General features: G+C 59.4%; 2 protein-coding genes across 2 annotated transcripts in view; one reads left to right on the forward strand and one right to left on the reverse strand.

The window, feature by feature from the left end:
* The window catches only part of Dtx1 (deltex 1, E3 ubiquitin ligase), a gene marked incomplete in the record, with an annotated part of 30,810 nt that extends 15,624 nt beyond the window's left edge, over positions 1-15,186 (forward strand). The window contains 8 exon segments of the mRNA XM_013503713.1: positions 1-89; positions 11,126-11,187; positions 11,444-11,605; positions 11,842-11,903; positions 12,567-12,725; positions 12,801-12,962; positions 13,064-13,153; positions 13,936-15,186. Coding sequence (XP_013359167.1) covers positions 1-89; positions 11,126-11,187; positions 11,444-11,605; positions 11,842-11,903; positions 12,567-12,725; positions 12,801-12,962; positions 13,064-13,153; positions 13,936-14,160 — 1,011 coding nt within the window.
* Positions 15,187-15,904: 718 nt separating this feature from the next.
* The window catches only part of Rasal1 (RAS protein activator like 1 (GAP1 like)), a gene marked incomplete in the record, with an annotated part of 23,869 nt that continues 12,886 nt past the window's right edge, over positions 15,905-26,887 (reverse strand). Inside the window, 13 exon segments of the mRNA XM_013503712.1 lie at positions 15,905-16,576; positions 16,795-16,853; positions 17,735-17,855; positions 18,254-18,389; positions 18,462-18,599; positions 19,594-19,766; positions 20,569-20,713; positions 21,135-21,272; positions 23,788-23,980; positions 25,182-25,294; positions 25,593-25,657; positions 25,994-26,147; positions 26,241-26,358. Of these exon segments, the coding sequence (XP_013359166.1) occupies positions 16,437-16,576; positions 16,795-16,853; positions 17,735-17,855; positions 18,254-18,389; positions 18,462-18,599; positions 19,594-19,766; positions 20,569-20,713; positions 21,135-21,272; positions 23,788-23,980; positions 25,182-25,294; positions 25,593-25,657; positions 25,994-26,147; positions 26,241-26,358 (1,693 nt within the window).

A 26,887-nucleotide genomic window follows, 5' to 3' on the forward strand; every position in this document is an offset into this window, starting at 1 on the left:
GCACCCACCCCGGGGCAGAACAACCTCAACCGGCCGGGGCCCCAGCGCACAGCCGCCAGCGTGGGCGCGCGCGCCTCCATCCCACCCGGGTAAGATGGGGCCAGGGGAGGGGGCCTGGGGTCACCCGCGGCAAAGGCCGAGCGGGGTCCGGGTGGCTGTGCACTCGGGCCAGGGGCAAAGAACTGCAACAAGCGTGAACACGACCAAGGCCCAGCACCCTGAGGTACTCGCTTTGTGCCCAGCATCAGCTGAGCACCCAACCCTTCATTCCCCCGGCCGCTGGCACGGGGATCCTCTGAAGTGGGTACCATCCGCACCCAAGTCGGCAGACCGAAAGCTGAACCCCGGAGCTGAAAATTTGCCCAGGATCTCAAAATTCAGTGAGGCCGGGCCAGCAGCACCAGCCCTGGTGCGGTTCCGCTTATTGTTTGCTAGACTCCTTCCCTGCACCTTCTCACTCAGACCCCAGCAATTCCACATGGTGCAGGTTGGGAGGCTGAGGCGGGGGCAGGGACGGTCTGTCTGAGGGCACCCAGGGCAGAGCGGGGACTGGCACCCGGACCTGTAGGCTTCTGGAGACTGGGCTGTGCTGGCCTGAGATTTTTGGAGGACTTCAGGGTCCAGCTGCACCCGCTGCCGTCCACGCGCAGCTCGCCGTGTGGCACCAGCAGTGGGCATTAGGGGCCTGTGTACCGAATTTCGCTTTTGGCTGCACGGGTAGTAGGGACATCACTTTGGATTGATTCGCTGGCTTTCAAACCGGGCTGCAGACTCCGAGCATGACTTGGAAGAGTGACCGAAGTGTCTCTGTGCCTGCTGGAACCCCGAGGGGATCCGCTTTACCACTTGACTTGGCCAGCAGGATGTCATTGAGAGAGGGAACCCACGTCCTACCAGGTTTGGGGACACCTAGGTCATGGTGTCTCAGGCCCCAGGATAGGAACTCAGGGAGCCACTGCCGGCTGCCCGTCCTGGAGCCCCGACTTGGGCAACCTGAGCAGAGGACCAGGCCGGAAGGAAAGTGCAGTGAGCTGGAAGATAGGGCCTCCGGCCTGGGACGGAGCTGCAAGGACCTGGTGTGTGTGTGGGGGGGTGCCGGGTGGGGGAGGGGTGGCAGCACCGAAGCCTGCCATGCTTGTGTGAATCACCGTGGCAGTGACGATGATCTGAGACCTGCAAAGCAGGAATGGCTGTGACCTCTGGGGTGGCCCAAAGCAGAATAGAAAGGACAGGATGGGGCAGGGCAGGGCAGGGTGGGGCAGGGACCTTGGCCTGTACTGAAGTAGCAGTTAAAATAACTCCATGGACTTTTACGTGATTTCTGCACATGCCTAGTAGGTTGCCAGATGAAATGAATTTCTTAGTCATTGATGAAATTCATGAAAGCCACTGTTCCAGGGCCGCTCGGGAATTATTTAGCTTTCCTCACTCGGTGTCAGTTCTCCAAATATGGACTAGGGGTGTGGGTTCACCGAGCAGAGAGAGACAGGCGAGGTCTACATGCTCAGGAAATGCACAGGCAGACCGTGAGACAGACAGTGAGATCTGCGTTGGTGAGCACGGGGAGAGAGAGAGGGGGGAATGGGAGGGAGGGAGGAAGGGAGGAAGGGAGGAAGGGAGATGGAGACAGAGACAGAGACAGGGAGAGAGAGAGGCTGCTCAGAGAAGATCCCTTGGAGAGAGCACTGGATGTGGAGAAATGCTGTTCCAGGCAGGGGGAACAGCATGAGTATCTTCAAGGGGGCTCAGAGAGCGTGGGCTGTTCAGGGCAGGGCCAGTGTGTGAGGTGCCAGCCAGAGGGGCACATGCCAGCACAGAAGGACAGAAGTAGGCAGGAATCCTGAAGGTGCTAGAGACCACGTGGGGATAGAGGCACCCCTGTGGAATAGTGGGGGCTGAGGTTTTTCCCAAATGAGGTACAGGGCCAGACTGTGGGGTCTTGAGGGAGCCTAGGGTTGGTGCTGCCAGCCCTGGGGAGATATAGAGTGTGCTTGAGCTCTAGAGGGCTGTACAGAAGACAGATTTCTCCTTGGGGGAGCTAAGCATTATCACATCCTCTTGGACCTGCAGAGACCGTCTCCCCAGCCTGTGGGTCCCCTCAGTCCACATTATTTTTCCTCCCCTTCCCCTGGGAGCATATCTGATCCTCCCTGAGCACAACCATTTATTTGGCTGGAGGTCAGGAAATGAGGAGAAGGACAGACAGGGGCCTCTGTGGCCTCCCCAGCCACACAGACTCGCCCAGTGTCACCCCAGCCCTCCCCCTCCAAGGAGGGGACCCCACTAAGTATACCTCTGGCTTAGCTGGGCAGGAGAGTGCAGGCCTGAGCTGTGGCTGGACGGGGGCCAGGAAGACCCCTCTTCCTCAAGGCTGAAGCTTCCTGTTGCCAAGGCAACCGAGGCCAGGCACAGCCTCTGATGGGAAAGGGCTGCGGGGAGGATCCCTCAGGAGCCAGTGGCCAGGCCTCCCAAGCCCCTCTGGTCCCTGAGCCCCTCCTGTCCCCACACCCCCTCTCTGCCCCATGTTCTTGTGTCTCTGTCATTTGCTAGGGCTGAATGGCTGGGACGGCAGCAGGGGATCCGTCCCAGTGCTGGAGGCTAGAATTCCCACGTCAAGGTGTGGCCTCCGCTGGGCTCTGAGGTGGCCTGTTGCCTGCCTGTCCTCGCGTCGCCCTCTCTCTGCAGAGCGCCTGTGTGTCGATCTCCTCCTCCTGGGAGGACGCCCGTCCTGTTGGATCGAGGCCACCCTAATGACCTCATTTTCTCTCAAGCGCCTAGTGAAAGAGCCGGTCTCCAAGTGCAGCGCCGTTCCCGGTCCCGGGTCAGGACCTCGGGCCGGGAAGCGCGTCTCTGCGCCTCCCCCAGCCGGGTGTCGCGGTCTCTCTCACCCCCGCCTCGCTGGGCTCCGTGTCCCTCCCTTGCTCCATCCCTCCTGTCTTCCTGAAGCTCCTCTCTCTCCTCTTGGGCCCTCTGGGTGGGTGACTTTGAGCAAATGACATCAAGCCTCAGTTTCCCCCTCTGACAAACAGCTGTAACCGCCTCTCTCGCAGGTGCGGGCTCCACGGGGGCTGGCAGACGTGCCCGTGTGTTAAAATCAGCAAGCCCTGGGAGGGAACAGCAGGGAGGCCCAGAGAGGGGGGTGAACCTGCCCCAAGCCACACAGCCGGGCAGGGTAGCGTGTCCACCTGGCCAGGGTTTTTTCCACTCGCCGCTGCTGGGGCGTGCAGCCAGCTGGCAGCCCGGACCTGGGGGCCGAGCAGGGGTGGGGAGGACCCGCCTGTCTCCCGAGAGGTCAGCGTCCAGCACTTTGGAGCGCAGCTGTGGGGCAGAGGAACCAGCCTCAGAGTTTCCATTCCACGTGGTCGGTGGGTGGGGAGGGACAGCTGCGGCCTGTCCCTGTTTCCTGACACTTTTGCTTGGGCCCTGCTTCAGCGCTCCCTCTTGCTGTGTGACGTAGCAGAGCCAACTGCCCTCTCTGGCCCTTCGTTTTTTGCAGCTTGTAAAATGGGGCCGGCTATGCAGACTGCTGTCCAGCATAAAGCCAGATGTCAAAACATCTGCATTTTAGGGGCTGGGGGTTTAGCTCAGCGGCACAGCGCCTACCTGGCGAGTGCAGGGTCGTGAGTTCGATTCCCGGTACCGGAAAAAAACAACAACAACAACAAAAAAAACGTGTGCTCAAAAGCATCTACATTTTCAAGTCTGTGTCGCCAGCCTACCCAAAGTGACGTCAGACAACTTTGCAGACCTCTGGGTCCCTAGTTGAGTCTAAGAACATTTTCCTGTTTATTGGCCCTGAGTGGTTCCTTCTTTTTGCCAATGACTTATTTATCTCTTTTGCTTACACTTCTCTGGGCTGTTTATGCCTTCCTTACGGCCTCTGCAAGCCTCTCCTGCAGTCAGAGCGTTGACTCTGTCTGGCATTTCCCCTGTGGGCCACATCTTTTGATTTTCCGTGTGGCATCTGTGTCTGTCTTTCATTAGTCAACTGGCCCTATTCATTGAAGGACTACTGTGTCCCATGCACCTGGAGCCAGAGTAGAGAACTGTACAGACCATCTTCACCCAGAGCTCACGCCCAGGTGGGGGACAAATAAGACATAAAAAAAGAAATTCTAGAATGTGGGAGAGAAGAGTACCTGTTAAAAAATCAGGAAGGGGAAAGGGAGTAGGAAGTGACAAGAGGGACATTACTTTACTTCTTTAAAAGAATGTCATTTTACATACAGATAGCCTTTGAACAGAGATGAATCAAAATTGAGAAGCAAGCCATGAGACTGGGAAGGTCGCTCAGTGATAGAGCACTTGCCTAGCATGGTGAGGCCCTGGGTTCCATCCCCAGCACTTCAAAAAAAGATGCAATTTTAAAAGTAGCAAACCCCCCAAGGAGCTGGGAGATGAGCATCCTAGGGTTGGGAACAGCTTGTGCAAAGGTCCTGTGGCAGGAGCTGCCAGCCTTGTGTGCTGGAGAAGGCTGGTGTGGCCAACATGGCTGGAGTGGGGAGCAGCTAGGAGAGGAAATCAGAGCCAGAAAGGGGCCTGGTGGCTTAGGGCCTGGCAGAACAAGATGGGCACTTCGGCTTGTACCCAGCAAAGACAGAAGGCACAGCTAGAGAGGGACACGGGTGACTGTTATAACAGCCTCGCTCTGAACCCTGTGAAGAGTCTGCAGTCCGCTAAAGCAGCAGACAGTGGAGAGGCAGATTTTGCTGGGGGGAGGTATTTTCCTTTTTTAAGTTTCTTGCAGTGATTGTATATTTTTGTTGAAAAGAATCCACATTTTGTTTTGCCAGTTCTTCCGTAGCTCAAAGATCCTAATGCCCCTAAAGGTACAACCCTAAAAGCTTTGCCCTCCCCTGGCCCCAGCAGACCTGTGCCCCCGCCGCCACCCCTTTTCCTGGCCCCCGGTGGTGCAGCTCTGCTCACCACAAGGTCAGACCTCACGCTGCTCCCCGCCACCGCAGCTCCACCTGAAGCGCTTCCTGCCCCACTCCCTGGGGGGCCAAGCCACACACCCCTGTCCACACCACGTGGCTTCTGGGCCGTGGGAACTAGGCCCTGCCTCGCGGCCCCGCCTGGCTCCCAACAGACCCAGGAGGTGGGCACAGAGCCCTCAGGCGTCCAGATAAAGCTGTACCCCAAGTGCCAGTTACCCCTCCAGGATCTCGAGGGGATTTTGTGCCCCGTACTCCCCAGGAGGTGGGCGGGAGGCAGGACTGGGTGATCCCACGGGGCAGTGAGGACACTGAGGCCCAGAGAGGCTGCGAGCCATGGCCAGCAGGTGGGGAGCGCTGGAGCAAAGCAGGGGGAAGTGAGCAGAGCCCCAGACCACAGCTGGTGACGGCCACGGGCATCCAGTGTCCGCCCCCTCCCCCGGGCTTGCTGTAACATCCTGCCAGTCTCTGGGGGAGGGGAGGGGGATGTGAGCCCAAGCAGGGCCTCCGGTCAAGGCGGGCAAGGACCCAGCCACAAGGTGCAGCAGGCACGGGAGAGGGCAGGGAGCTCCAGCAGGACCAGGTCCTGGAGGGAACCTCTACAAGGAGGAAGCGGGAGGCGGAGGACACAAAGTACTGTTGCACTTCCTTCTCTCCACGACATGGCCATTTTGCCTGCTCCCCTGGAGTCCAGAGCCCCTCTGAAGGAGGGAGAGGGGTGGCTGGAGCAGGCACGTGCACCTGATCACATGCCTGGGGCCGAGCCAGCTCTGTGGCCCAGACCCAAGGCTCCAGCCCCATCGACGGCACAGGGACTCTGCAGGCTGGCTCAGTCCAGATGGCCTCACGGCCAGCCTGCCCGGGTCAGCCCCAGCTCTGCCCTAGAAACTCTAGGACCTGGTGCCAGCTGCACCACTTACCAGCTGGGTGACCTCAGCAAAGTCACTTCCCCTCTCTGGGCTTCCTTGCATGCAATCATCCGCAAAATAGATGACAAATAGGTTTCATCTCAGAGTGACTTCCTGGAGCACTGTGTTGAGAGAGGGATTCTGAGTTGCATCTTGGCTTAGTGAGAGGGAGTGCTAGGATTGATTGGTGATGTCTGCCACAGTGCCAGGTGAGAAGGAGTGGTCTGAGTGCCATTTATTTTACTTTCTTCTGCTCCAACCTTGTCTCTGGGGCTGGAGATTGTTCGGAATTAGAAGCCCTATTTCTAAGGGCCCCAGGACACCTGCCAAGAGACTGCAGAACCAGTAGACTGGTTTCTTATTTAGCCCATTTCTCCTACTCAGTACTTAAAGGTAGCCCACTCCACAGAGAGCCATCTCCATCCTCAGCCCTGAGCTCACAGGGCTGAGCCAGGCACATCTCCAGCAGCTCACAACTGGTAGAAGAAATAAGAGTGGGGCCACATGGCTTCAAAACAAGATAGGTGAGGCCTGTGTTGTTGGGGATGTAGCTCAGTGGTGGAGCACTTGCTTAGCATGTGTGAGGCCCCCAGCTCAGCCTCAAGTACTGCAAATAACAAAGAAAGGAAGAAAATGCCTGCATCTTAAAAAAAAAAAAAAAGATAAAACACAGTTCCTTGTGGATTAAAATAAGTGGACGTGAATTCACTTTAGTCAGATCAGAAAACGCCTTGTAAGCCAGGCATGGTGGTACACACCCATAATCCCAGCATTCAGGAGGCTGAGGCAGGAGGATCACCATGAATTCAAGGCCAGCCTGGGCTACATAGTTCAAGACCAGCCTGAACTACATAGCAAGACCCTGTCTCAAATAAAACAAAACAAAACAAAAGAAAAAGGAAAAAGAACCAAGGGAAGAAAGTGAAGGAGGGAAGGAAGGAAGGAAGGAAGGAAGGAAGGAAGGAAGGAAGGAAGGAAGGAATAAGAATAAATAAGGAAGGAAGGCCTTGTGCAGTGACCTTGAGCCCATCTTCCAAGGGCAGGTACAGTACAGGCAGGCAGGGAAACAGTGTGAGGAGCAGTACAGGGAACTCTCCCCACACCCTCTCATCCTCCTGTGAACATTGCTTGTGAGCCAGAGCAGGGATGGAACCTGCCTGCTCATCCTGGGGAGGATTTCTCAAGCAGAGACTCCTGCTTCAGCCTCCCAGCCAAGGCAACAGAACTTGGCTTCCAGTAGGCTTTCCAGAAAACTTGCTGCAGAAGTCCTGCCCTGAGTGGGATGGGCGGTGTTTTGGGGGAACTCCTTAGAGAAAGTGGGCTGGGGCCGAGCTGCAGGGCTGCCCCTTAGTGTCTCACCTGAGACAGTGTGTTGGCAGGGAGCAGCAGGGCCTGCGTATCCTCTGCACAGGTGGCTGCCTGAACCAGTTGTGAGTCCACCCCCACTTGGGCCGTTCCTTCCTCCCCTCACCCCCTGCCAGTGTTCGCGTGCCCTGTGCCGGGACAGCTGAGGTGTCCAGAGTGCAGGTGGAGGGGTTGGAGGTGAGGTCAGAGGCAGGGACAGAGTGGATCACACAGGCCTGGCCGTGCTTTCAGACTTCATTATATTGGGTCATCCTGGTGCTGTGAAAACAAAAATAAGTAAGGCAAGGACAAAGCCAGGGCCTCTGGGAGGTCTCCCTAATCGGGCAACACTTGCACTGAGACCTGTGTGAAACAAAAGTGCAAAGTCCATAAAAGTATCCAGGAAAGAGCATCCTGGGAAAGCGAGTGGCACATGCAAAGGCCCTGTGGTGGGAACATGCCCATCATGTTTGAGGAACAGCAGGGAGATCAGGATGGCTGGAGTGGACGGCAGGTGCAGACATGGGAAATGGGGTTGAAAGAGTAGGTGGGGCCAGGTCAGATGGTCAGGTGTTACTCTGAGCAGAGCAGGAGCCACAGGGGCCTTGAGAGCCGAGGACACCCAGGACTAGGAAAGGTGGCAGAGGGACCAGCATGACAGTGGGATACATCGCTGCCCAGCATGGCAGTGGGATACATCCAAACCCACTTCTGTTTAGAGCAAATTTCAGGGGACTGGAAGGACCTCCCAGATGCCCTGTCGGGATGGACCCCCAAAGGACGGCAGGGGATGAGGACTGGTCCCCCTTCCGGGGGAGCCCAGGGGCAGCAGCGCCTGTCCAGGGCGGGAGGATGTTCTCACTGCCTCAGAGGAAACGGCACATCCCACATCAAAAGGGGGCCCTGGGCGCTCCCACGCTCAGCCTCGTGGGAACTCTGCTCCCCGGTGTTCTCGCAGGGGTGGGGCTGCAGCTTGAGAGAGGCTGGGGGCCACCTCAGAATCGTGCCCCTAGCTCCCAAGCACCACCGTCACACCCCACTCACAACCCTCTTCCCCGCACCCAGACTGACACTTACAACCCAGGGCTCTGTAGCTTTTAAGAGGTTCCAGACATTTTAGGGCAACGACAATCTCAGACAGCCCTATTCCGGGCTCCTCCCTCCCCAGTTCCCAGGGTAGAGGCCCAGGAAGACCAGGGACTTGGAGCATTACATAAACCTTGGGTAGAAAATTGGCTTCGCTGATTGAAGAGGCCCCCTGGAGAGCTGTGTTGTGGGATTCTGCTCAGCCTGAGGGCTCTGTGGTGGATTAGTGATGTCTGCCACTGGTAGACAATGGACAGCAGTGGCATGTGTGCTAAATGTTGTTTCTGCCCACCCATTTCACAGATAGTTCTGAATAGAGGGAGGAATGTTTTCTTCAGGAAGGAAGGAAGAAGAGTGGGTGGGGAGAACAGATGTGCTAAGGATCTCAATCCATGTGTCTCTTACTGGGGGACAGGGCCAGGAAGAGGAGGAGCTGGAGGAAACAGCTTCTGTACTGTCCTACAAAGTATGGGGAGAGAAGGTAGCAGGATAACCTTCTCCAGGAAGCCCCAGGAGATTTGACAGAGCCACGGAGGCTCAGATGGACACTCCGTGCCACAGGCTGCAGGAGACAACCCACACATCTCCCCTCTCAGCCCCAGACCCAACCACAAACTTCACCTGTGTTAACTCATTTACGCCTCACAAGACCCTTCCCCATGACGGACAGGGAAACGGAAGCACGGCTCCTCCACTGCCCAGGTCCCGAAGGGCCCAGGGCCCCTGCCCTCCTCGCCCACCTCCCTTGGGAGCTGCAGGCAGCGACTCCAGGTTACCAACCTCTGGTGGCCTGGCCCCTGGTGCTGCCTCCAGGCCCGCAGGGCCTCCCGTCTGGGGCCAGCAGTGTAAGTGGCTGAGCCGATGCGCTGTGCTCATGTGCAGCCTGAGGGCCGCCTAGTCATGTGTGTTGTGTGTGCGAGCACATCCCTGCGCACAGTGTGACTTAGTGCGACTCTGTGTCCCTTTTGCAGCCTGTGGATGCTAATGCTTTCACTGACGCCAAGCACCCATGGCTCGACATGGCCGTCTGCTTTTCCTGTGTGTGTCAGGATGGGACACACAGGATGTGGACATGTATGCATGTGTGTGTGCGTGTGTGAGATGTTCTGCAGGTGTGTGTGTAAGCCCTATATGTGTGTGGGGGCTGTGTCCCCTGCAGAGTGGGGAATGCATGTGCCCCTTTGTGTGGTGATCTCTGGACATGAACACCTGTATCTGGGTCCGATCTGTGTGTTTGTGGGCAAGGGGTGTTTCCTGGATGTGTCTGTGTGCATCCATGTGTATGTGTGTGTGTGTGTGTGTGTGTTATGCATACCCTGGCGTGTGCAGCGTCTTCCCTGAGCATGTGTGTGTCTGTGTCTGCATGGGGAAGGGGGTTCTGTGGTAGGTGGGTGCATGGGTCTGCTGTGTGTTCCCTGGGAGAGGGTTTTGCGAGTCTCCGTGCAAAGTGCGCAGTATGTGCGTGGTCTTCTCTCTCTCTGTGCATGCGGTGTGTTCCCCAAGCACATGTGTACTCGTGTGCCTCAGACATGCTGTGTCCGTGCTGCTGGACCTGCCCCGGGGAACCACAGCCTGCCAAGGGGACCATTTGCTTGAAGATGCACCAAGGACAACTGACCAGGCAGCACTGGCCAGTCAGGCCTTAGAAGGCAGAAAGGCCCAGGGAGGCCACCAGCACAGGCCTATCCCCCACACCCACTGCTGGGGCATCTCCAAGCCACTGTGCCACCCCTAAAGTTCAGAGCCTTCATGTTTTCCCAGTCGATCCAGCCAGGGCGCCAGCCCCACCCACAGCGAGACACCACGCACCTGCTCCTACCTGTGCCAAAGTCATAGAGGCCCAAGGACACTAGGTTCAGTCCCCCCAGTACCCTGCTATTGCCCCACTTTGCAGAGAGGAAAACTGAGGGTCAGAGGGCTTGGTGACTTGCTGTGGCCAACACTGCAACACATCTATGATTTCCTCTCTAAGATGGAGAGAAGTCACACCACACTTGGTGGCCAGACACAGAGCAGGGGCATTGCACAGTCAGGAGACACAGCTGACAGCAATGATGCTGATGATGACGCTGATGATGGGGGTGGTGGTGATGGTTTTGGAGTCTGTCAGGTGCTAGAGATTGTGCTCAGCTTTAAGTTGCAAAACTTTACTGAATCTTCACAACAAACCAAAAGAAGGTACCACATCATCTCCGCTGTACAGTGAGGGGGGGACAGCTAACAAGAGGCGTGATGGCGGGCTGGGTGTCACCAGCTGGTTAGCGGTTGAGCTGAGATAGGGCAGCAGCTCTGGCTGGCCAGAAGATGCGTTTTCATTCAGACAGGGGACAGTGCCTCAGGCACGGGAACTGATGTCAGTGAATAGTGCAGAGCAGGGAAATGACATCATCAAAGGCCTCGGAAAAGCGATTTTACTCCTGCTGACTCTGTCCTTACACAGGACTTGTCAGAGCCTTTATTTATTTATTTTTTGGTCAGAGCCTTTAGTGTTCTCACATATGCCATGAATGTCCACAAGGGGGACGGAAAAGTGTCTCCTAATTGTTTTGATCCCTGAGTTCTTCTTTCCCAGAATGATTTATGAGGATTAATGCTCCAAGCTGAGAGCAAACTTAGCAACTGAGAGCTACTAAGTGAAAGCTGCTAAACCACGAATCGTTGGGTTTTAGGTACAGGGGCCAAATGGGGCCAAAAGGTCCTGCCTAAGGGGAGGCCGGGTATCCCCCTGGGTCCTGCCCACACCCCGTCCCACAACAGGGTGCCACGTTAGGAATGGGGTTTCTAGATGACAGACAAAGAGATGGAGACGTGCCGGGGGCTGGCGTCCAGCTTCCGCCTCCTCTATCCCTGCAGGGTCCCTGCGCTCCCAGTGAAGAACTTGAATGGTACCGGCCCGGTCCACCCAGCCCTGGCAGGTGAGATTCGCCTCAGGACCGGAAAGAAAGGCGGGGCGCGAGGAGGCAACCCTGTCCTTCAGGGTTTGACTCCGCCCCCTGGCGAGTGGTGGGCGGGGCCAGGTGACACACCTCCTACCTTGGGCTCCTTTGGCTTCATTGGGATGATGTTGAGTGGGCGGGGCCCAAGGATCTGTCCACCAGTGCCGGGAGGGCTGGGTTATGGGCGTGGCTGATTCGACCCCGCCTCCTGACGGCCCGCCCCACCCTGCCCCAGGGATGACCGGGATCCTACTGTGCGCGGCCGGGCTGCCAGTGTGCCTGACGCGCGCCCCGAAGCCCATCCTGCACCCGCCACCCGTGAGCAAAAGCGACGTCAAGCCGGTGCCCGGCGTGCCTGGCGTGTGCCGCAAGACTAAGAAAAAGCACCTCAAGAAGAGTAGGCCTTCTGCCACCTTTGGACCCCTGAACCCCGATGTGCACTTAGGCCTTGCCACCTCCGCTACAATCCCTCAAATCACCGCTTTCCCTCAGCCCATCCTTCGCTCACTCCCACTGCAGTAACCCTAGCAACCCTTGACATCTGACCCCAGGCCCCAGACCCCATCGCAGGCCTCGCCCTCAGGGGTAGACCCCCGGTGCCTCAAACCTGTGTTCTTACCTGTGTCCCCGCAGGTAAGAATCCCGAGGATGTGGTTCGAAGGTACATGCAGAAGGTGAAAAACCCCCCTGACGAGGTGAGTCCCCGGGGAGGGCCCACATCTGGGACCCCAGCCTTCGCCCCCCAGCACGGTTTTCTCGGGATTCCAGGCACTGCAGACTTCTCCTTCCTGCCTCTCCCTGACCCTGCATTTGCTTTACGGGTTCTCCGGCTTAAGTTTAATAGAAGCGCATATATCAACCTTTTTTTCTTTTTGAAGGTACTGGGGATTGAACCCAGAGCCTTGGAACTAAGTAAGCTACATACATCCTCAACCCTTTCTTTTTGAGACAGCATCTTGCTAAGTCACTAAATTGCCCGGGCTAGGCTCTAGTTTGCAACCCTCCTGCCTCAGCCCCCCAGGATGCTGGGATTACAGGCGTGCACCACCACACTGGGCTACACTGATTGATCTCTTGATGATCGACAGCTTCATGTCACATTTTTACCGTACTTTCCACTACATGCTTTTAGGTTTTGCTTTTGAGTTTAGCCTTTATCCATCTGGAGGAAGTGGGGTGCGAGGGAGCCATCTCTTCCTCTGGGATGTCTCAGAGTTCAGTACGCAGAGAGTGTGCTCTCTCTCCCTTTGCAACTTGGGTGCCCAGAGGGGATGATCTGCTGTCTGAGGTGGGTAGAAGCCCAACCCCCACGCAGAGCCCGCGCTGACCTGGGCGTGTCCCCTCCCTGCCCCCTGCAGGACTGCACCATCTGTATGGAGCGGCTGGTCACAGCATCGGGCTACGAGGGTGTGCTTCGCCACAAGGGCGTACGGCCCGAGCTGGTGGGGCGCCTGGGCCGCTGCGGCCACATGTACCACCTGCTGTGCCTCGTGGCCATGTACTCCAACGGCAACAAGGTGTGTGGTCGGGGCACAGGGGGGTGGGGTGGAGTGGGGCAGGGCCCCAGGACTCAGGGCAGCCTCCCCACCCAGGACGGCAGCCTGCAGTGCCCCACCTGCAAAGCTATCTATGGGGAGAAGACAGGGACACAGCCGCCCGGGAAGATGGAGTTCCACCTCATCCCCCACTCCCTGCCGGGCTTCTCGGACACCCAGACCATCCGCATCGTCTACGACATCCCCACGGGCATCCAGGTGCTGGCGCCCCTGCTGGCCGGTCTGGGTCCCGACCCAACTCCTCCGCGCCCTCCAGGGCCCACAACTGCCTGGGGCTCATACCCTGCTGCCTCCCACAGGGGCCTGAGCACCCCAATCCTGGGAAGAAGTTCACGGCCAGAGGCTTCCCGCGCCACTGCTATCTGCCCAACAATGAGAAGGGCCGGAAGGTGGGTGCCGGTGAGGAGGCAGGGGGGTGGGCACCGCCCTGCCCCTTGGGCCCCGGAGCCCTTGTTGTCCTCATCCCTCCGCTCCTCCTCTTCCCCCAACCAGCACCCGGGCAGCAGCATACCCCACAGCAGCACCGTCACCTTCACACGCCTCATCCTTTCACCAGCCCGCTGAGCTCTAGCCCTTGACCCCACTTTACAGATAAAGGCAGCTTTAGACACGGCGAGTAACACGGCCAAGTCACACAGCCACTAAGTGGCAGAGTTGGGATTTGAACCCAAGCAGTCCAAGCCTTCACACTATCGACTGTCTGCTTTTACCTTGTTTTTGTTTTTCAAAAGAAGCCAGAGGGGCTGGGGATTCAGCTCAGCAGCACAGCGCCTGCCTGGCAAGCGCAAGGTCGTGAGTTTGATTCCCGGTATCAGAAAAAAAAACAAAAACAAACAAACAAACAAAATCAAAAGAAGCCAGAAATTTAGATTTTCATGTGAAATCTCTAGGGTTTGTTTTTGTTTTTTTTAATATTGGCAACTAATTCACAAAGTGCCTGTTTTAATGCAGCGTGGGGTCCATCCAAGCACCCTTCCTTCACCCCGGAAGAGACAGATGCTTCGGGAACAGCTTTTACTGAGAGAGCTGTGGGGCGGGGAGGGCAGGCCAGGAAACACAAACAGGAAGGAAGTGGCGGAGCCGGGCATGCTTCGTAGGTGCCGGCTCGGGCTGGCTGCAGGCAGGGCACAGGGTGGGCCGGGGGCTGCCTGTGACCTGTGCCCGCCCCCAGGTGCTTCGGCTGCTCATCACGGCCTGGGAGCGGAGGCTCATCTTCACCATCGGCACGTCCAACACCACGGGCGAGTCGGACACCGTGGTGTGGAACGAGATTCACCACAAGACCGAGTTCGGATCCAACCTCACGGGCCATGGCTACCCGGACGCCAGCTACCTAGACAACGTGCTGGCCGAGCTCACGGCCCAGGGTGTGTCCGAGGCTGTGGCCAAGGCCTGAGGCCCGAGTCTGCACACCTGCCCTCCTGCTTTGCCCCTGGTCCGGCACACGCCTCCCTCTACCGGGTGTGACCTGGTGGCCCCAGTTCAGGGCTGGGGAGGAGCCTGCACAAGGAGCCGGGAGCGTCCCGGGGATTTGCTTGGTGGCAGTTGGGATACGGGAGGCTGCCAGGCCTGTTGGCTGTGACCCGTAGCTCCCTGAGAGGGCCGCAGAGAGAAGACCGGAAACCACAGCAGCGACCTCCCTACACAAGACAGCGACCCACCCCTCACACACAAACACGCGTCCTGGTGAACACATGCACGCACACCCACGTGCCTCCACACTCCCCCACCGGCCGGGGGAGAAGAGAAAGAGACCCCATCTGTGTCCCCACCACCTCTGTACAGGTTTGTCCGCACCTGGGACTCAGGGTGAGCACTGAGGGCCTCCAAGGCTCTGGGGGATAGAGAACTTGGGGAGTGTGGTCTCCCCATACTCACCCCCTGCTTCATCTCTGCCCCCGTGGGGGAAGCCCCCAGACCACTGCAGTTTTACCCAGGGTGGGCCAGCGCGCACAGGGATGCAAGGCGTCTTATTTTGCGCTGTCTGTCTCTTCATCCTTTGGGGACCCTGGCTTCCTCCTCCCGCCCCCTCTCCAGGCCTTATGTCTATCCCACACGAAGGCACTCTTCTTCTGCCCCCTTCCCATCCTCTCCACCAGGTCCTCCCAACTTTGAGATCCAAAGGCTGTCGCTTCTGCTTTCAGGAGCAAGAAGAGGAGGCCTAGGTCAGGCCGGCTTGTTGAAAGGGAGAGAGGACAGCAAAGAGTTAATTCCCCTCTCCTGGGGAGTGGGCAGTAGGGTGGCGAATTGTCTCTAGCCAACCAGGGGCCTGTTGCCCAGGCAACTCACCAGCTCCGCCTCTGTCGATTGGCTGTCCCAGTGGAAGTCAGCCAAGATTTAAAGGGATGCCAGCGATTGCGCTTTTGAAAAACCGTACCAGTCCCACTGTGGGTGGAGAAATAAATGGTCTTTCTCCTCCTCACTCCAGTCTGTTCCTGCCAAAAGGGCTGAGTGGCTGTGTCCTGAGGGGCCTCGGGGAACGTGGGAAATATAGCTGCGAAAGAAGGGCACCCTCCAGGCCATAGCTTGGGGCCGCTGGAGAGGAAGGTCCCTAATTCTCCTGTCCTGGAGCAGAAAGGGAGAGTGACTGAGGGAGAGGCTCTCACTCCTGGGCCCCTGAACTCCGAGTGGCCTGCTCTATAACAGCAGCACAAGGGAATGCACACACCTGCTCTCCAACACAGTGACCAGAGACGGGGGCTCGGGCCGGGAGCACCTGGGCAGGGTCTGTCCAGGGACAGAGAGTGCAGAGCCCAGGCTCTACAAGCCGCAGGAGTGAAAGTCTGCCTTGCTCTGGCCGGGTTCTGGGGCTGCTGTGGCCAAGGCTGTGGGTCCGAGCGACCCCTGCTGGCCAGATGTGGGATCGCGCCGTGTCTTCCAGGGTGCACTTAAGGGCAGCCAGGCTGCCCTGAACGTCCCGTTGTGTCCTCCCGGCTCCGTTACACAAAACAGGGAGAAGTCCTTAGAGATCCTTTAAGATCTGCCAGTTGGGTGTCCCCAAAGATAGTCTGTGGCTCATTCCCCAAATGTCACCTCAAATAATGTAGAAACTTGCCCACTGCCCCGGGGCGAGCTATATATTCCCCGGGGAACTGATTGAAAACCCCGACTCCTGTCCCTGCAAACCCACAGACTCTGAGTCAGTCAGTGGCCGGGTGCCGCCCGGGAATCTATTCCCAGCAGATGGGGTCTGAATCTGAATATCTGATCCCAGAAGCTTGGGGTTGGGCCCTTGGCTGTGATTACAAAAGGATCAGTGAGGTTAGAGGATTTGAAGACACAGAAGCAGGAAGGGCTGGGGGCATTTAGTGCCCATCTGGGCAAAAGGGCCACATGGGGACTGGGGTTTCAGGTATAGCTGTATCCAGTCGCTCTGGGCCAGGCTGGCTTTGTAGATGTGGGTAGAGGCTCATCTGGTGGAGCAGAGACTCCAGGCTTGGACAATTGGGTTCCTCATCACACAAGGTGAAATTCATTCAGTGCAACTCCGGCCGGCCACGGGGCTTCCATACCCCACCTGGACTGGGGCACACAGGACGGGGCTCGTCTCTGGGAGCTTCAAAGCCACAGCATCACAAAGGGACAGGACGGCCTCAAGGAGACTCCTGCACCAGGGGACGTCGAGGCGGGCCCATGGCTGTCAGCTCCTTTGCAGCAGGATCTGTGGCTTCCTCAGGACCCCCAGGGGCCTGGGGCCACCTTCCCCTGGCCCTGCCACTGGAATTCCTCGTGGGCACGATCCAGGTCTTCCAGCACCTCCAGCAGGCGGGCAGCTGCTGCTTTCTGCCGGGCCAGAGCCTCCGGGCAGGACCCTGGGGGGACACAGGGGTCACTGCATCTCAGGTCATCAGGGCAGCAGCTAGCACCTGAACCCAGGGCCTCTCAGGCTGCGGACTGGGCTCATGCCCTGAAAATCCCCCAAAGTACTAGCACCCCCATAGCCCCAGAAGGGCCTGGTAATGGGAGAGTGGACGGGTAGACACGGGCTGCCCCCAGCAAGCTGCAGGGAAAAGAAGGGCACCTCCCTTACCCTGTCCTGTGTCTGCCTCCGCAGCCACATCCGGGTTGGGCTCCTCCAGGGATTTCATCCTGGAAGTGGACAAGGAGAAAGACCAGACTGGTTTCTGAGTCCCAGTCCTGCCCCAGACCCAGAGGCGGCTTGCTGGCTGCAGGAGAAATTACAGGAGCCCCAGAGCACTGTTATCATCACCACAGCAAACAGCTTTAGTGTAGCAGCCGCTGCCCTAAGCATTTCATGTGTATTAACTCATTTAATGTTCACACAAGTACAAGGTAGGTAAGACAGATAATCACTAGACAGAAGGGGCTGGGGATTTAGCTCAGCGGCAAAAGCACCTGCCTGGCAAGCGCAAGGTCGTGAGTTCGGTTCCCGGTACCGGAGAAAAAAACAAACAAAAAAAAACACAAACAAAAAAAATCACTAGACAGAAACACAGAAGCTTGCCCGGTGGCACAGCGTATTAATAATCATTACTGTGTACCGAAAGGTCACTATGTGCCCAGTTACCTACAAAGGGCTGCATTAGTTCCTCTGATCCTCAGGCAGGTAGCATTATTATCCCCATTTTCTACAGGAGGAAACTGAGGCACAGAGAAGGCAAGCAACCTGCTCAAAGCTGCACAGCCAGCAGATGGCTCTCCCAGGATCTGAATGCAGGCAGGCCAGCTTCAGAACCCACTCAGCAATGGGCTGGGACAGATCCCCCACTAAACAACAGTGATCTTAAGGCCAGGAGGGAAAGGGACCCAGTTGTCACAGGGCAAGCTCAGGGGGCCAGGGTTTTACGTGAATTGTGTCCGTGTCCCTGGAGCCCGGGTGACATGATTGTGTCTCTGGAGCCCAGGGGAAGGCTCAGTTCTGCAGCAGGACACAAGGAGGATGCTCCCCAAGGTCCCCAGGCCGCCCCTCCCAGCGGTCACTCGAAGTGGGGCCAAGCGGGGATGCACACCTGAGCTGGTCCCGCCCCAGAAGCAGCTGCCTGTAGACCGTCTGGGCCTCAGCGTCAGGGTCCAGCGGGTCGCTCCAGTCCCCCAGGGTCACGGCCGCGTGTGTGCGGCTGCAGCCAGCAGCTGCGGGAACAGGACGCGGTTGTGGGGATCTCCCCCGTCCCCCAACGGACACCACACTGTCCATGCCCCGCCCTGCAGCCTGGAAGGTCCCTCCTGAGCCCCCAATGTCCCTGGCACGGGCCTCCGCTCTCCCTGCCTCCGAGGCTGCTCCCCAGACCCCGGCCGTGACAGTGCAGCCCTCTTTGAGAGTGGGCACAGGACGGGCCCTGAAAAAGCACCCACTTCACGAGCACGTGAACTCCCTTACCCTCGCGGGACCCTACAAAGCAGGCAGCAGCGTCAGTCCCATCTCAGGACAGCAAGGCTGGGGAACCTGCCCACGGTTGCACAGCCCACCCAGGCGGAAGTGAGCCCTGAGGGGTGCGGGGGCAGAGCCTGCTGGCGGCCCCGCCCCTCACCTGAGCGCTCGGCCTGGAGGCAGCAGGTCCAACGCCCCCCTCGGAAGGCCCCGGGGTGGCAGGCAGCCAGCTTGTCCTGGTTGGGAGCGCTGGCTTTGCGCAGGGCCGACAGCCACTGGTTGAGCTCATTCACGTTCTGCAACGGGGTGCGGCAGTCGGGAGCTGGGCTGACCCCCGCGGCCGCCCCCGCCCTCCTCGCGGGCCTCACCTTGCACTGGAGGTAGGTGGTGTGCAGCTTCCCCGAGCCGTCCCGCGTCACCACCTGCATCACGTGCGGCAGCTGGAAGGCGCCCTCGTCCACGCGCTCCACAGCGCAGATGTGCGGCACCGGGATGGAGGTGTGAACCTGGGGACAGGTTTGTCTCTGCAGGCGGCTGGGGACCAGGGACAGCTTCCCCATGGAGTGCATCGGGTGGAGGCCCTCCGGGCAGGGACGGTCAGCTCCGTGTGTGGTGTGTGTGTGTGTGTGTGTGTGTGTGAGAGAGAGAGAGAGAGAGAGAGAGAGAGTGCACGCGCCTGTGCCCTGCATCCCCAGTCCTGCCCCAGCACTGCCTGACTGAGGCACTCGGCTTCTCTGGGTGTTGGTTTCTTCCATCACCATCACCACCACCACCACCATCACCACCACCACCACCACCTCCATCACCACCACCACCATCACCATCACCATCACCATAACAACTGCTTCCACAGCACGTGCCCTAAGCACTTCCCATTTACCCATGTATTTCATCAGCCCAACAACCTCCTCTGGTTGGGTGTGTCATTCTCCCAGCCTGCAGGTGAAAAGGCTGGGGAGAAGAAGCCAGTGACCCTACCAAGGTCACTCAGCCCACGGAGCCGGACTGGACCCCAGGGTGCTGATGCTCGGAATCGGCTGTGCTGATGAACAGAAGAGCAGCGAGGCCCTGGCTGAGGCCACTATGGCTGTGTCCCAGCTGCACGCAGGAACGGGGCTCAGCGGGGTCTGCGTTGTGCCGGTGGGGATGCCAGCCCCGGAGACACGCGTGTCCCTGTCTGGCTTATGTCGTCCCCAGGACTGACCCTGGCACATAGGAGGCTGTCGGTAGATGTTTGCTGAGTGAATGAATGAGTGAGTGCATGAGGAGTGGATGCCTAGACCTGCGTGCACACAGCTGGGCGCCCCCAAGGAGTCTAGACGACACACCTGCTCCCGTCCTGCGGCGCCCTGGCCCCCAGCTGGAGCACAGCCAGAGTTGCTCAGTTGCTGTGGTACTTTGGAAAGCAGTCCCTGCCCCTGCCTCAGTTTCCCCTAGGGTACAGAGATGCAGCTGTGAGGGAGGCCACCGCGGGAGCGCCCTCCTGCAGCGGGAGCTTACCTGGCACTCAGGGCCCTTGGCATAGGACAGTGTCTCCCCGCTGAGCCGGAAGTAGCGCTTCTTAAAGGCGAAGCACGTGGCCAGGCCGCCGGGCTCCTCCTTGCGCTTCAGCAGGAAGCCTTCTCGGACAGTCGCCGAGGGCGGCACCAGGGCCCTGGCGGGGCCACCAGCCTCTGGGGAGCAGGGAAGAAGGTGGGGAATGGCGAGCCAGGGAGGAGCACTGGAATTTGAACTCCACCCCCTTGCCGCCTGGGCAGCAGGCAGGCCTGGTCCTTACCCAACCCCTGGGGTGGACAGGTGGCTCCGTGCCTCCACAGGCTACTCCCAAAGGGCTTAGGCCCAGCCGTGCCCGGCACTATCCTGACCCACAAAGGGACCCCACGACCTTTTCTGCACTTCACCCAGGTCAAAGTGGAAGTCCCACCCACACCTGCCATTGAGCCCCCCACCTCTTCTCCACCCCCTTGTTCACTCTTCTTTGCTGGCCTGCTCCTGTTGCGCTCTATTCCTACCTCAGGGCCTTTGCACCTGCTCTGCCCCACCTGAATGAAGCTCCTGCCAAGGTGCTCCGAGCCTCCCTCCCTTTCCAACATTCCTGTCCCTCCTTTATGTTCTCCTCCCTAACACATGGAACCTGCTTGCTCTTCTTTACAGCCTGCGGTCCCCACTAGAACAAAACTTCTGTGACAGCAATATCTTCTGTCTCACTCACTGCTGGGTCTCAAGAGCCTAGAAGGGTCCCTATTACAGAGTAGGCACTTAACGAATTTTTGCTGATGGCTTGTCCCCCATGCCATGCTCCTAGCCATGCTCCCACCTGTGAGCTCTGTTCATCCCCAGGAAATGTCAGCTGATTGACTAACTGATCCACAGGTCCACCTTCTCAGTGCTGAGGAAGTGGGGACTCAGCAGGGTGGAGGAGAGCGGTCTGGGCTGCAGCGGGGAGCCAGGGGTGGCAGGGCCACAGGAGCTCACCCTCGTCCTCCTGCACGTCCACCAGCTGGTCCAGGAAGTCCCTCACGCGGGCAACACTCTGCAGCAGGAAGGGGTGCAGGGGCGCCATCCACAGCTCCTTGCCCTGGCCCAGTTGCTGGCCCAAGTTGCCGATGCTCTGCATGGCCTGCAGAAGGGACGGGGTGCCAGGTCTGAGTCGTGTGGACCAGAGGGAGCCCAGAACAGGGTCCGAGTCCAGCCACTCAGATCGGTGCTGGGGACGGAGGCTTAGGGGAACCCAGGCCTGGAGGCATCTGTTCTGCCCTCCCCCTTCTGGAACCTACACCCAGGGCCTCTGTTCTGTTCCCCTCCAAGCCTAGAGCTACCCGAGCCTTCTCAGCCCTACCCACGAGAACCTCAAGGTGCTGCCGCTTTGCTAGGGATAATCTAATTCATACTAACGTGTAAGTGATTGCCAGCCTGCTTCCCACATCCCCTGAAGAGCTGAGGTTGGGTTGTAAAGGAGGAGATGGAGAGCAGAAGGAAGACGCTAGCATGGACTGCTGGGGTGGGCTCCTGGGGATCGGTCCCTGCCCCGGGGGCGGCACCTTGGCGAGCAGCAGCAGGGAGCGGCTGGTCTGCGGGTCCGCATGCTGGTCCCGGAGGTCAAACAGCTTCGGTGTGAGGATGGCCGGGGCGAAGAAGCGCAGGAAGAGAAAGCCGCTGACGGCCAGGTACTTCACATCCTGTGGGGAGAGCAGCAGGTGAGCGATCCGGAGCCGCCTCCCAACTGGGGAAACTGAGGCATCAAGGACTAGAAACAGGGTCCCAGAGGGGACGGGAGCAGATGGGTTGGGAGGCCGTCCTGGCCTGCTGAGTGTCCTCCATCCTGGGCCTCGGTTTCCCCAGCGGAGGTGGAGTGACAGTACCGTAACCCTGCCAAGTCGGGTTTAGCTGAACGTCTTCGCTGGGCTAAGGACGCAGCCCCAGGACGAGGTGCCACCCTTCCTCCCATTGCCACAGCCTCAGAGAGGCCAAGCGACCCGTCCACGGCCGCACAGCTGGCGGTGCAGGGGCAAGACTCGGCCCAGATCTCACTGAGGGCAATCAGAGCGGCCAGCTGCTGCTCCAGATGTTCCTGGCCCTCGGACGGTTACAGCCCCATCACACAGAGCAGCCAACTGAGGCCCAAGAGGGAAGGTCACTTGCCCAAGGTCGCAGAGCTTCGGAGCAGAGCAGGATTCGCACCCAGGCAGGCTGCGAACCCTGTTCCTCAGCACACGCTCCTGCCGTGCAACCCCAGCTGCAGGGGCCTCACATCCCTCCGGGGTGGAGTACAGCGCCCCCATTTCCCAGAAGAAGAAACCGAGGCCTGCAGTGAGCCCCATGCAACAGGCTGCCAGGTCTGTGCCCTCCTCGGGGGTCCTGGCCCCGCGCCAAGGCCGCTCCCCACCCCCTCACACTTGTGAGCAGGAGACCCCACTGCTGTGTTTATTGCGGGGTGCACTCACACCAAGACGGTCCCCTCCCAGGCGCCTGTGGCTTCCGGGGCCAGGAAGGAGCTGGGCACTGGACCGCCAGAGGGGGCTCCCCACCGTCTGGGACCCCAAACTGTCCCCAGAGCTGCCACTTCCCACCAGCCGGCTCCCAGGGTCACTTATCCCAACTCCCACCCTCGGAGATGTGTGAGAGGCGGCGGGGGGGGGGGGCGGCCTGACACCAGCGCCCCTGCAGGACTTGGGCTGTCTGGGGAGCAGCCCCCCTTCTCCCGGCTCAGCTGTGTCCCACTTAACACCTCCTCCGCAGCCAGGTGACAGGCGGGCAGGCAGGGGTGCCAACCAGTGGCACCAGCGGGGAGGAAGGGACGGCAGCGACCCCAGCCAGGAGCCTGGGCACTAGGTCTGAGGCTGCCACCTTGGTCCAGGGTGATTTGGCCTCTCCGGGCCCTGGTTTCCCCGCTTGGGAACAGGAAGTGCGGAGAGAGGGGCCTCGCTCAAGCGCTCTGGACCCTGGCTCGGAACCGGCTGCTCCGTCTCCCACGCCCCTGGGCTTCAGGTCTCTGCAAAGTGAACCTGACAGCTGCCTTCCCGTTACTTCTGCACTGCGTCGGAGCTAGGTTCGCCCACGGCATCTGTAGGTGGGGACGGCGACGGCCACCTTGGAAGGTGTGCTGAGCACGAAACCATTCGGAGGACCATCCACCCTCAGTGTGTGATGGGCCACTCAGGGTCGCTTTCGTTTGTTTCCACGAACTTGTGAGGACATTTTCCTTTTGCAGTACGGAGCCGTGAACCCAGGGCCTCGCCCTGAGCTATATCCCTAACGCTTTTTACTTTTATTTTTTTCCTTTTGAGACAGGTCTTGCTAAGTCACTACGCTGTCCAGGTTGGACTTGAACTGGGATCCCCCTGCCTCAGCCTCCCTGGGCTGAATTAACCACCGGGCCTGGCAGTGCTGACATTTTAAAAATGAGAAAACTCATATCAAATCCAGGATGTTAGCTTCAAACAAAAAACCCTGCTTGAGATGTGGCTATACCCGCATTCCTCTGAGGCCACCGTGATTTAGGGCAGCCCCTTTCGAGGACCTGTGGGGGTGCCGTGTCCGCAGGCTCCCCACTCCTTGCCGCCCTACACCTACTGTGCTCACAGCCTTGCCTCCCTGACCCTGCGGCATACGGGTTTCAGAACACAGCATGGCAGCGGCACCCGTTTAGACCTTACTTTGGCCTTTGGAGGTTTGTTTTTTGTTTTGAGACAGGGTTTTGCTCTGTACTGAAGGCAGGTCTTGAACTCAGTATGTAGCCCAGGCTGGCCTCAAACTCATAGCAATAATCCTGCCTCAGCCTCCTAAGTGCTGGGATTATCAGTGTGTATCACCACACCTGCTATTTGGGACTTTTTCTGTGAGCACCAGAGCTCCCTCCTCACCCCCACCCCTGTGCTGGGCTCTATAATGTAGAGCTAGCCCTCACCAGCTGTACAATTTAATCTCTCTGGGCCTCAGTTTCTTTCTCTGTAAAATGGAGATAATACTGCAATCCACTTCACAGGGTGGGTGTGAAGATTAGAAGATAAAGATAAAAATCGCTTCCAACAATGTCCGGCCCATGGTAAGGGCTGCAGAGCACATGAGCTGCTGTGCCCATTATACCATTATTACAGTCGTAATCATCATCCTTATGACCGGGGCCCCAGACCCTGCCCCACCTCAGCCGGCACAGAGCTGGAGTCCGCCCGTCCGGCCCTGCCCGGAAGTCACCTGGTGCTTGGCGGCCGGGAAGCGCTCCTCCACGCGCTGCTGCAGCCTCCGGAAGGCCAGGCGCATGGCGGCCGGGCAGCGCCCCGCGGAGCCCACCATGGCGTCCACGATGAGCCCCAGGTAGCCGGTCAGGAGCCCCAGGCTGGTCTCCCGCACCTGCTCCTCCGAGGGCGTGCCCTTGAAGGAGATCCTCCTGGGGGGAGGGGCACAGAGTCGCTCAGTCTCGGGGCTCAGAGCCCACCCCACCCCCGTTGTTGCTCAAACACGCTGCACTTCACCGCGTCTCTGAGCCTTTGCAGTGTCTGTTCCCTTTTCCTGGGACACTCTTGACACTGCGTTCGGCTTAAACGCCACCTCCGCCCAGCAGCCACCCTCCCTATGGCTCAATATCCTCAGTATACCAGACACCTGTCCCAGCCCCAGGGTCTTTGCACTTGCTGTGCGTCTTGCCTGGACAGCCTTAGACCAAGTCCTCATGACTCTCTCTCTCGAGGACTTCAAGTCTTTGCCTGAACATCCCCTACACATGAGGCTGTCACCACCCTGTGGAATATTATGACCCCCAACCCAGCTCTACTCTCTTCCCTTCCACAGACCTTGTTCAGTAATCTTTCTCATCTGTCTCCCCCAGAATGGGGACCTGTCCTTCATTCCCTGGACTCAGCAGTGGCTGTGGTGCATCTGACATCCTATCATTTAACACTCGTAGGGACCCCACGGGCTAAGTAGCCTGCCTGATCCCATTTAGCAGAGGAAACTGAGGCTCAGTGAGCTCGCTTTGCAAACAGGGACAGAGCTGAGTGCAGAACTGAAGACCGCCAACTCCAACCCCACCGGCTGCCCTGCCCAGGGCCCTGGGTGTCCCGGCCCTGGGCACCCACCGAGGCTCCCTAGGTCCCACCCCGTGCAGTCTCAGCCTGACTCTGCCCCTCTGCTCAGGGTCTGGGTTCAAATTCCAGCTCTGCACCTCCCAGGCTGTGAGCCCACAGGCAGGTGTTCTGCTCGGAGGCAGTTTCCTCATCTGTAGACGGGGCCGCAATAGCTGCCTCGGGAGCAGCTGGAGGATGCGCAGGGCCCAAAGGGAAGGGGAGCCCGTCCTCCGTTTGCCCCACCCCTGTCCCCGCGGCCACCCATCCTAATAAGAGCGGCTGGCACTCAGGGCGCACTCGTTGCAGGCTGGGCTTGCAGGGTAGACTCGGCTCGCGCTCACGACAGCACCGCGTCTCGGGTGACTTCCTGAGGCCCCGGATACGGAAGACCAGGGTTCGAACCCAGGGAGCTCCTGCCAGAACCACTACACGGCACAGCCCAAGGGCCGGGGCTCGCAGCAGACTCTGAGGTTACACTCACAGCTCCGGGTGGGAGGGTCGGGTGTGGCCCTCGGCCCGGCTCACCTGGCCCGGCCCAGGTCCATCTTGCCCGGGTCCAGCTCCACGTACTTCTTCTCCTCGAACACGCGGTTGATGACCGGCTTCAGCACCTCGTGCAAGTAGCGCAAGCCCACGAGCTGGGGGCGGGGCCACAAGGCGGTGGGGGCGGGGCCTCAGGGCGGGGGCGGGGCCGTCGACGGCTGGGGGCGGGGCTGAGGGTGACAGGCGGGGGCAGAGCCGCCTGCACAGGCGTGGCGGGGCCGGAGCACTGCGGCGGGCGGGGCCGCCTTGCGGAGTCCGTGCCCCATGGGGACAGGATCAGAGCGAGGTCGTGGAGCCTCGGAGGCCAGCCAGGCTCCGCAGCGTGGCTCAGCACGGGGAGGGGATCCCACACCGACCCCACCGCTGGGCCTCTGCAGAACGACGCTTTCTCACCTTCATGAACTGCTCCACAGCCTTCGATGCCAGTGAGTTCGAACGGAAGAGGGTGTTGGGGTCAGCTGGGAGAACACAGGGATGCGTTTGCTGGGATGTGGGGCTGGACCAGCCTGCCCAGTCACCCAGGGCAGGCGTCGTGATCCTTCCAATCCCCAAGAATCAGGAACGCCCCAAAACGTCCACTGTTCACAGTCCAGAGGCCCACAGTGGTCAAGCAAGCGGCCCGAGGTCACACAGCTCACAAACAGCAAAGCTGGGAGTGCGTTCCCAGGTGCTTGGGGTGCACCCCCGCACACGCAGGAGCCCCCAGCCTCAGCCTAAGCCCCCTCGCCTCCCCAGGCCCCTCCCGCCACCAGCCTCAGGGAGTGACAGGGGGTAAGGGGGTGAGGGGGACTCACTGGTCCGAGCCACCTCGCGCCGGGTGAGATAGTCCAGAAAGGGCCCAGCCAGACCCTGGCCAAGAAACAGCTTCACCAGCTTGGTGGCCAGGTCCTGGCGACAGTCCCCTAAGGTCAGCTCCTCCAGCACAGCCAGGGGGCTGGCAGTGTCCTCCTGAGGGGGGACAGCAGGCTGGGGGTGACCTGGGGTGCTGGGACACCCGAGCAGAAGAGCCCCGCAGCCAGGCGCACCGGCACACGCACCCACCTCCGGGGGGCCCCGCACGGACTCCAGCAGCAGCGCCACGAGGGGCTGGTAGCACCGCGAGGGCAGGACGCGGTCCTCGGCCAGCCGCACCTTCAGCCGCAGGGCGCCCAGGCTGCCCCTGCCAGGGCAGATCGCAGGAGATCGGCAGGTGTGAGCACGGGTGTGGAGCGTGGATAGTGGCACAACCAGACAGGTGTGAGCAAGTGACGGACACAGATGGGATGGATAGGACGGACACCCAGTGTGTAACAGGTGTGGCCAGCGTGGAAAGATGAGGCCAGTGTGGGCAAGTGTGTGTGGACAAGTGAGTGTGGGTCTGTGGACGCCGGCACAGGTGTGCCCAGGTGTGAACTGACGCTAACGGGTAGAGACAGGAACGCAGAAGTGAGACAGTGTGACTGGTGTAAATAAGCACAAGGGACAGGTGGGAACAGGTGCGGGAGCACCCAGAGTTCTGAACACACAGGTGTGCACCGGTGGGCAGGAGTAAAGTGACCTCACGCGGGTGCATCTCAGCACACCTGGAGAGAAACCCCAAGACACTCCTTGAAGTGGGGGATGATGGATGGACGGAGCAGCCAGTGATACTGTATGGTTGACCTGGGCACCCCGAGGCCCCGCCCCCAAGGTTCCAGGACTCCCCCCCC

This window comes from Chinchilla lanigera, unplaced genomic scaffold (genome assembly GCF_000276665.1).
Source record: "Chinchilla lanigera isolate Chin_1 unplaced genomic scaffold, ChiLan1.0 scaffold00081, whole genome shotgun sequence".
Lineage (NCBI taxonomy): Eukaryota > Metazoa > Chordata > Mammalia > Rodentia > Chinchillidae > Chinchilla > Chinchilla lanigera.